Source organism: Petaurus breviceps, unplaced genomic scaffold (genome assembly GCF_028583685.1).
Source record: "Petaurus breviceps papuanus isolate PSGF00001 unplaced genomic scaffold, PetGlider_PUasm1.0 90769, whole genome shotgun sequence".
In the NCBI taxonomy this organism is placed as follows: domain Eukaryota; kingdom Metazoa; phylum Chordata; class Mammalia; order Diprotodontia; family Petauridae; genus Petaurus; species Petaurus breviceps.
The window spans coordinates 17,427,497-17,436,710 of NW_027187341.1; the positions used below are offsets into that span (position 1 = coordinate 17,427,497).

The window sequence follows — 9,214 nt, forward strand, 5'->3', positions numbered from 1 at the left end:
ATAATTTTATTGCCAACTTTAAAAGAGAAAAGATGGGGAGTCTTTAGAGGAAGTTTTTTTCTTTCTCCTTGTGGGAATTAGCTGTGTCATATTAATAGGCAAAGAAGGGGGAAACCAAAAAGGAAGTAACCATTTAAAAAAGTATGAATTCACCCTTTTGAGTCCTGTGTTAAGGCAGGGATTTTGTGTAACTTGGACCCCTTTTGGCAGTCTGGTGTAGCCTTTGGACTCTTTCTCAGAATAATATTTTGAAATAATTGAAGGAATTGCTAACTTTAAATTAGAGGTTCATGAAAATAAACGTGTAAATTTTTCCCCATTCAGTTTCATGGATCCCTTGAAAATTATTTACTAGCCTCTTAGGGGTCTGTGGACCCCAGGTTAAGAACCTCTGCCCTAAGACTTTTCTGAGGAATGATCTAAGGCTCTTTGTGCTAGCAAGTGTACCTGTGGGGCAAGAATTACTATATAGCTGACTATTAGCACAAGGCAGGTGTATCAAGGACTCTGATTTGGTCAGACTGGGCCTAGGTCAGTTATTTGGACTGGTGCAGCCTTTGATTTCATTTTTTTCTGGAGTAGGGAAGCTTCTGATTTCACTGAAGAAAATTCTTTCTTTGGTTTTCAGGGTGCTGATGACACAACTTAGTGAAGATATGGACAAATCGGAAGTCACTTCCTTCAGTTTTCTCCTAAGAGATTACATGGGAGGAGGGAAAACACACAAAAATAAGGTGACTTCCCCCTTCCACACATTATTAAGGACCTATACCACAGCAAGCTGAGTGCTCCTGTATGGGAGGGGAAGGGTTTGAGAAAGGGAGGTGGTCGGGAGGGTTTGAGCACATGTGAGAGAGAATGAGAATGTGAATGAAAGGGGAAGGGAAAGAATGAGATGAAGGAGGAAGTATAGGAGGGAAGGAGATGGAGAGGAGGGAAGAAAAGGAAAGAGAGAGATGGAGAGAAACTCACCTGACATCACAATTATTATCTGGATTGCCTAAGAGACCTCCCTTTCCTTCAATCTCAGTAGTATTTGTGAGAAGCCAGCAATGATACTAAGGTAATAAGCAGGAAAGGTAAAGGGAGCTGTCCAGATCTGGACATAGGGGTTTCAGTCAGGGATCTCTACAGCAGGTAGTTGTCATAGACTCTTTTGGACAACTTGCAGGAAGGAAAATTGAGACAATATTTATGGAAAGAAATGTGTATGAAAGGAAGGTAGGTCCAAGCAGAAGAAAGGTCAGACCTAGAATGTAGTAGGGCCCATAGAGAATACTTTGGTGCTTCTCCAAGGCACCTTGAAAGTTTATTCTTATTTCTGAGAGCTTCATAGATCTCTTTTCCCTTTTCAGTCAGAACAGTTTTTCTTTTCTGACTCATCACATCAGTTAGGGAGAAGGGGAACCATGTTTGGCACATGCTGAGTAGACAGAGGCAAAAGACAGTAATGTTACTTCCTTGGACTTTTGTCAGCTTCTCTTTTTTTTTCTCAACTGGTACAAGGACATTATGGAAACATTTTAGGGAGAGAACAAGAAGTGAGGTTGGGAGAGAGAGAGGGAGAGGGAGAGGGAGAAAGAGATAGAAGGGGTAAAGTTCCATGAGTATTAGTTATATTATAACTATATAACTACAGAACACTCACACTCTGTGTCTATATATATGTATATACATACATACATATATAGACACATACATACACACTTATGTATATAAAATTAGTTATGACTATAATATAGTGTTATGAGTATAACACATTTGTATAGTACTTGTAGATTTATAAAATACTTCCCTTAGACAGTCCTGAAAGATAGGTAGTATGAAGAAACTGAGAATTTCCCCATTATTTTCCCCTCTAAACTCACTCCTTCCTAACTTCCCTATTTCTACTGAAGCATCTTTCCAATTAGCCAAATTCACATCTTCATGTCCTGACTTTTCACTTTTGTCCATATCTCCACAACCAACAGGTGCCAAGTCTTGTCCATTCCATCTCTACCACGTTTCTTTTTTTTTTTTTGCTTTTTGGAGGTCAGTTGGGGCTAAGTGACTTGCCCAAGGTCACACGGCTCATCTCTACCACATTTCTCATCCCTTCTTGAAGACTCTACCCCAGTACAGATCTATATTACTTTGTATTACTGCAGTAGCATTCTAACTGGTCAGCTTAGGGTCATAACCTTAATAACCTTCAGTTTTGCTTCATATTTAAAGTCTATCACAATCTGGTTCTAACCTGCCTTTCTGGATTTAATTCACATTGCTCCCTACACACTGTGCTTTCTAGGCAACTATATTACTAGCTGTTCATCACATGTGATGCTCCATCTACCGGATCTGTGCTTGATATTACCCAGGCAATATCCTGTGTCTTGTCACCTCCATTGTTGTTCCATTCAAAGCTCAGCTGCTTCAATGCCTTCAAGAAATACCTTCTTCAAGAATTCTTTTCTGATTCCTCTCTCCCTAGTTATTCGTGTCCCCTTCCTCAAAATTTCTTTATATTTACTCTTTATATAATTTTACATTTACTGATCTATTCATATTTATTTGACTAGATTTTAATTGTTCTGGATCCTCTAGCTTTCCATCTGAAGAAACAGAAGTAAAAAGTCTAGTTTTGGACTACAGGCCTCAGTTAGCTTTCTAGGATGCCATCTTCTTGGAAACTATCCAAGGAATCTTGGCTCTTGACTCCAGGATTTTCACTTTTCACTACTTTTAAACTTCTTTGTTCACTGAAACTCAAACCAAGACTCTGAACCTGTTCCACTCTTTCTGGTCCTGAAGCCTCATGCCTTGAGGCTTCTGAGATTTGAGAAATCTGTTCCTATTCCTCTTTTTATTGGCTCTGTGCCTAGAGATACATTTCTGACATGTGATGACTTGATTCCATTTCCTGCTGCCACATATTCATAATTCCCAGATTACAAACGTGCTTTGCCATGTTTTATTTACATCAGAAAAAATTACATCAGGGAAAGATGTTTAGAAATAAACCTAAAAGGAAATGATTCAGTCTTAAGCCAGGAAATATTTAAGCTTTTTAATCTACTCTAGAACTAAAATGATTCATTCTCAACTTGGACATTCTGATCCTCTCTGGACCAGAATCCTGTAGCTTTAATCACCTCAGGTTCACAACAAGCCCATCATATCCTCCCTCTATTCCTATTTAATCAGTAACTAATTTCCAACCCCCATGAGAAAGACAAGACAATGTTCCATGGGAATATAGCACAGGCTCCCAACAAAGACAAAGCCAATAGGCAAGGAAGAGACTAAAATCTAGAGTTTGACACTAGATTACTATTAAAAATGGACCTATCAGTCAATCAATCAATATTAATTAAGCATCTGCTACGTACCAGGCATGGTGCTAAGTGCCAGGAATACAAAAAGAAGCAAAAAGGTCCTGCCCTTAAGGAACTTACAGTATGATGGGAGAGACTACTTGTAAACAAATAAACATAGGCAAACTATATATAAGATTAATAGGAAATAATTAAGGCAGGGAGAGACTAGAATTAAGAAGAGTTGGGAAAGACTTCCAGTAAAGATGAGATTTTAGTTGGGTCTTAAAGCAAGCCAGGGAAGGCAGTAGGTGGAGTAGAGGAGGAAGAATGTTCCAGGTATGTGGGGCTGAGAGGTGGAGCGTCTTATTCATGGAACAGCCAGGAGATCAGTGTCACTGGATCAAAGAGCACATATTGGGGAGTAAAGTATAAGAAGATTGGAAAGACAGAAAGGGGTTAAGGTATGAAGGGCTTTGAATACCAAGCAGAGCATTTTATATTTGATCGTGGAGGTGGTAGGAGCCATTGGAGTTGAGTAGTGGGGTGACACAGTCAGAGCTGCACTTTTTTTTTTTTTTGTTAAAACAATCCGGGTTAAGTAACTTGCTCAAGGCTACACGGCCAGTTATTTCTGGGTGTGGTGCTAAGTGTCTGAGCCCGGATTTGATCCCCAGGTCATCCCGACACTGGGGGTGGTGCTCTTACTTGCTGTGCTACCTGGCCGCCCCCGAGCTGCACTTTTTAGAAAAATCACTTTAGGGGCTGAATGGAGGATGGATAGATTGGAGTGGGGAAGAGATTTGGGGCAGGCAGACCAGTAATCAAGGCATGAGGTGATGAGGGCCTACTCTAGAGTGGTATCAGTGTTGCAGGGGAAAGAGGGGTATGTTGGAGAGATGATACAAAGGTGAAACTGAGAAGCTTTGGCAACAGCTTGGATGTGGGGAGTGAGAGAGGGTACAAAATTCAGGATGACTCCTAGGTTTTAAGCCTGAGGGACTTTGAGGGGTCAAGATGGGGAGAAGAGGCTCCTGCAGGGAGATGACTTCAGAGACAACTAAAGGGTGATGGAATTGTTGATCATGGTGAGATTGAACAGGAGGGTTTATAAGGGAAGGCAGAAGATGTAGTGATGAACCTAGACCAAAGAAGTAATTTTGGGGTATTTACCTAAATTCAAAATCAATAGATGCTTGTTCTGTGTTTTCACCTTGGTGTTTTCAACTCCTTGTCTCCTCTAGATTATTGAAGGACATTATTTCCCTAATGGAATTTAAGATGTTTGAGGGCAGGAACTCTTACATTTTAGTCTTTTTTATCTCAGTGCTTGGAGCTTAGGGGTTTAATAAATACTTATTGACTAATACCTTCTGTCATTCACAGCAGCTCAGTGGCAATCAAGGTGACTAGAACATAAGGCAATTAGCTGGAAAGGGAAACTAGAAGCTATCTATCCTTAGGAAATGCCTTTAGATGATGTCCCCCCTTTCAAAGGGAAAATGCTATTCTTAGGAAGATCTGAATTTTGTTGGTGGTGCTGACATTCAGCTTTATATGTGGAGCTGGGCAGCTAGGTGCAGTAGTGGATAGTCTGGAAGGGGTGAGATTAAATTCAGTCTCAGACACTGGGTGACCCTAGTCGAAGTCAACCTCTCTAAATTTCCTTGCCTCATCTGTAAAATGAGTACATTAATGATACCCACAACCTAGGGTTTTTAGAAGATCAAAAGAGATAACACTTTGCAAACTACTGTATAAATGGTAACTGGCTATAGTTTTATATAGTAATTTCATCAGGTTTTTTTAGGGGGTCTGGTTTTGAACCCTGAAGTTTTTTGGGTACTCTGATGATGGCTGTTAAATGGATTAATCAATAGGAGTTAGAGACATGCTATGTCTTTGTCGGACAGAGAATTATTTTGGACACCTTTTAAAAAAAAATTCTGTTACTAATACTGTTTTGCTTGATAGAAAATGTTTCTCCATTACCATCTCCCCTCATTTTTAGGGACAGTCCCTAGAGCTTTCAAGTAGAGATCTAGTCAGATTTATCAGTAAAAGGGAGAAACTGCAGAAGTTTCTCAGACTGCTGCTCATGCAGATTTTATGAGTTACCTCTTGGAGTTCCTGGTGTTAGCAGCCCCAGGAAATAAAGTCCAACTGTGCACAGAATAGGTGCTTTCTGACTCCGAGGAATTTTGAATTAAGGACTGTCAAGCTAGTCTGTGTTTATCATATGACCTTTGTAGGTTTCTTGTTCTTAACATTACTGAGGGGAGTAAACACAGATCCTTTAGTTTAACTGGGAGTAAATCATCTACCCTGTTGTTTACTCTTGTGAGTTAATAGTGTGTTCTCCAGACTCTTTTGACCTTGTTGGTTATTATCGATATTTATTATTATTGTTATTATTTCTTCTTTTTTTTAAAGAGTTTTTTAGACATTGTTATCGACCTAGAGAAGATAAACTTGATTTCTCCTGACAAGTTAGATTTACTGGAAAAATGCCTGATGAGCATTCACAGGATAGATCTGAAGAAAAAAATTCAGAAATATAAACAGTCAGGTAAGAAGAATTTTGACCTCTCACTCTAAGGGATGATTCAGTCCAAAGAAATGCTTGTAGCTAGTAGATATTCAATGGATATTTGTCAAGCCCAGAAACACTTTGTCCTTCTCTTCTTAATTGCTCAACCTTTAGTTCATCAACCACATGAACAGATTTTCCTTGATAGATGATCTGACTTAGTGTTTGGATTCAGTAAGGTGGTTAGGGGTTATTTGTTGTTTTAAAAGTTATTGTTTTGTGAATGCTAAAAATCGTTTTTACATGCAACTGGGAAATAAGATATACAGGCAATGGGGTATAGAAATCTATCTTGCCCTATAGGAAAATAGAAGGGTAAGGGGATAGGAGAGGGGTGGGGTGGTGATAGAAGGGGAGGGCAGATTAGGGGACGGGGTAATCACAATGTACTCAGCCTCTTGGGGTGGGGGGAGGAGAGATATCGGGATTAAGTTTGGAACTTAAAATCTTGTGAAAGTAAATGTTTAAAACTAAAAATTAATTAATAAAAAATTGTTTTGATATTAGCATGATAATTTCCAAAAGTGATTTTTCCCTAAGTCTTAAGAACTTTGACCAGTACAGTGACCAGCCATGTTTCCAGAGGACAGGGAATGAAGCATGCTACCCATGCTCTGACATTGAAGTGATTTGTTTAGAATGGGATACATTTTTTTTTGGATAAGGCCAATGTAGGAATTTAGTTTGTTTGAGTATGCATATTCGTTGCAAGAGATTTGTTTTTCTTTTATTTATTTACTACTGGAAGAAAGAGAAAATAGATTTTTGTTAATTGAAAAAATTTAAATAAAAAAAGTGGTTTCCCTTGGAAAGAACCATCAGTTGTTAAATTTTTTTAGTGGTCTAAAGTCCTACTTATTCTTTTCTTTTTTTTTTTTTTGGAGGGCAGTTGGGGTTAAGCAACTTGCCCAAGATCGAACAGCTAGTCAGTATTAAGTGTCTGAGGCTGGATTTGAACTCAAGTCCTTCTGATTCCAGGGCCAGTGCTCTATTCATCGAGCCACCTAGCCACCCAAATCCTACTTATTCTTTTACGACATCCAGCAGAAATACCCTATGATGTCAGATTCCCATATTGTGCTGGTCCCTGGTTTCTTTTTTTATTTGGAGGGTTTTCTGTCACTTGTTAACATCGTATAGGACAGGTTTGATAGCCACTTGCAAATGAGTCTTAGAATCTCTCTTTCTATTTCTAGCTTTGGGAGCAAGCTATGTGAATGGAATCCAGGCCTCCCTGCCAAGTGCAGGTTGGATGAATTCTGGTTACGAGTTGGGGGTAAGTCCATAGCAAACCTATAGACCTTTATAATAATTTATATTTGGAACCAAGCCTAACTTAGGCCAGTTCAATGATTCATGCTTGGGGTTGAAATGTAACAAGATACTCACAAACCATAAAATGCAACTCCAAAAATTTTTATTTAGAATGATTAAAAATAATACAAATCTTTTTAAAAATGTAGTGTTTTCAATGAACAAAAATCTATTTTCCCTCTCTCCCAGCCCTATTCCATTGAGTGAAAAAAAGAAAAACAAAACCTTTGTAACCAAAAGAAAGCTATTATTATCTTATATGGAATTAAGAGAGACAATGTCTACAATAGATAGTACACTGTACTTTGCCTTGATCAGTGATCAATCAACAGGCATTATTAAGGGCCTGCTATGTGCTAAGCACTATGGTGAGACCACATCTGAAGTATTATATTCAGTTCTTGGTATCATGTTTTTGGAAAGTCATTGATAGTTTGGAGATTATCCAGAGTGGGGAGGGTCCCTAGAGTGGTGAAAGGGCCTTCAGTTCATGCCATAGGAGGATAAGTTTGAAAGAAATGGAAATGTTTAGCAAGGAGAACACTTAGAAAGGACTGGATGTCTGTCTTCAAGCAGGAAGGGCTTCCATGTGGAAAAACTAGACTTGTCTTGCTTGGCTCCAGAGGTCAAAACTAGGAACAAGGGGTAGAAGTTGTAAGAGGTAAATTTAGGCTTGAGGCCACAAGAATAAACTTTTTACTAATTAGAGCTCTTCACAAACTAGAATAGGCTGCCTTGGAGATAAAGGTCTTCAAACAAAAGCTCAGTGGTCACTTCTCAAGTATGTTTTGTAGAAGAGATTCCCGTTCAGTCAGTGAACAAGCACTCATTAAGCGGTTACTGTGTGCCAGCCCTAAATCATCATTATCCTCAGCACTTAACATGTATCAGCCACTATTCTAAACTCTGGGGAAACAAAGAAAGCCACAAACATAGTCTCTGCCCTCAAGGAGCTTACATTCTAATGGAGGAAACAGCAGGCAAAAAATTACACACACAGTGAAAATGGAAGGATATCTCAAAAGGAAGGCACTAGCAGATTTGAGATGGGGGAGGTCCAGAAAGGCCTCCTGAAGAAGTTAGTATTTGAGTTGTTTTTTGAAGGAAGGAAGAGGCTGAGGTGAGAAAGAGCATTCCAGGCATGGGGGGATATCAGTGAAAAGGCAGAAAAAAAAAACCAAACAAGAGATGGAGCATTGTTTGCAAGGAACAACAAGAAGTCTAGTTTCTGAGCCATTTTTTTTTGGCGAGGTAATCAGTGTTAAGTGACTTGCCCAAAGTCACACAGCTAGTAAGTATCAAGTATCTGAGGTCAAATTTGAACTCAGGTCTTCCTGTGCTGGTGCTATAACCATTGTGTAATCTTGCTTCTAGTGAATTCCTTGATGTATGGTAAGGCATGAACTAATGCTAAAGGCTTTACCACATTCAGGTTTGCCTTGACTATGTCTTCTTTAGTAATGAATAAGATTTGAATGGTAACTAAATGACTTTTTGCATTTATTATTCTTAGAAAGTTTCTTCCCCAAGATTATGTTGTGTTTAATTGCCTCTGAAAATGGTTTGAAGATCTTTCTAAGGGTATCATATTTGTGAAGACATTTTCCTAAAGGAACTCTGTAGAAAAATGAGGATTGCTCCAAATGCATCATATTCTTGAGCATTCAGCTCATTAGAAGTTTTTTTTCTTAAAAACAAAAAGTCTAGTGTCATTGGATTGGAGAGTACAGAGAGGGAAGTTAGGTGTAAGGAGACAAGAAAGGTAGCAAGGGACCAGGTATGAAGGGCTTTAAAGCCAGAAGATTTTATATTTTATTCTGGAAGTAATAGGGAACCATTGGAATTGTGTGTGTGTGTGTATGTGTGATATGGTTTCAGTGATTTTCTTTTTCTTTCTTTCCTTCCTTCCTTCCTTCCTTCCTTCCTTCCTTCCTTCCTTCCTTCCTTCCTTCCTTCCTTCCTTCCTTCCTTCCTTCCTTCCTTCCTTCCTTCCTTCTTTCCTTTTTTCCTTTCT

The 9,214-nt window shown here is 38.9% G+C and overlaps 1 protein-coding gene across 10 annotated transcripts in view; it reads left to right on the forward strand.

The window, feature by feature from the left end:
* The window catches only part of CFLAR (CASP8 and FADD like apoptosis regulator), a 70,613-nt gene that overhangs the window by 33,257 nt on the left and 28,142 nt on the right, over nucleotides 1-9,214 (forward strand). For 7 of the 10 annotated variants that reach the window (XM_069068766.1, XM_069068763.1, XM_069068760.1 and 4 more), the window contains 3 exons: nucleotides 629-734; nucleotides 5,730-5,865; nucleotides 7,083-7,162. In XM_069068766.1, coding sequence (XP_068924867.1) covers nucleotides 636-734; nucleotides 5,730-5,865; nucleotides 7,083-7,162 — 315 coding nt within the window. In that variant the 5' untranslated portion in view covers nucleotides 629-635. The remainder of the gene's footprint in view (nucleotides 1-628; nucleotides 735-5,729; nucleotides 5,866-7,082; nucleotides 7,163-9,214) is intronic. The other 3 variants (XM_069068767.1, XM_069068768.1, XM_069068769.1) reach the window with 2 other exon arrangements.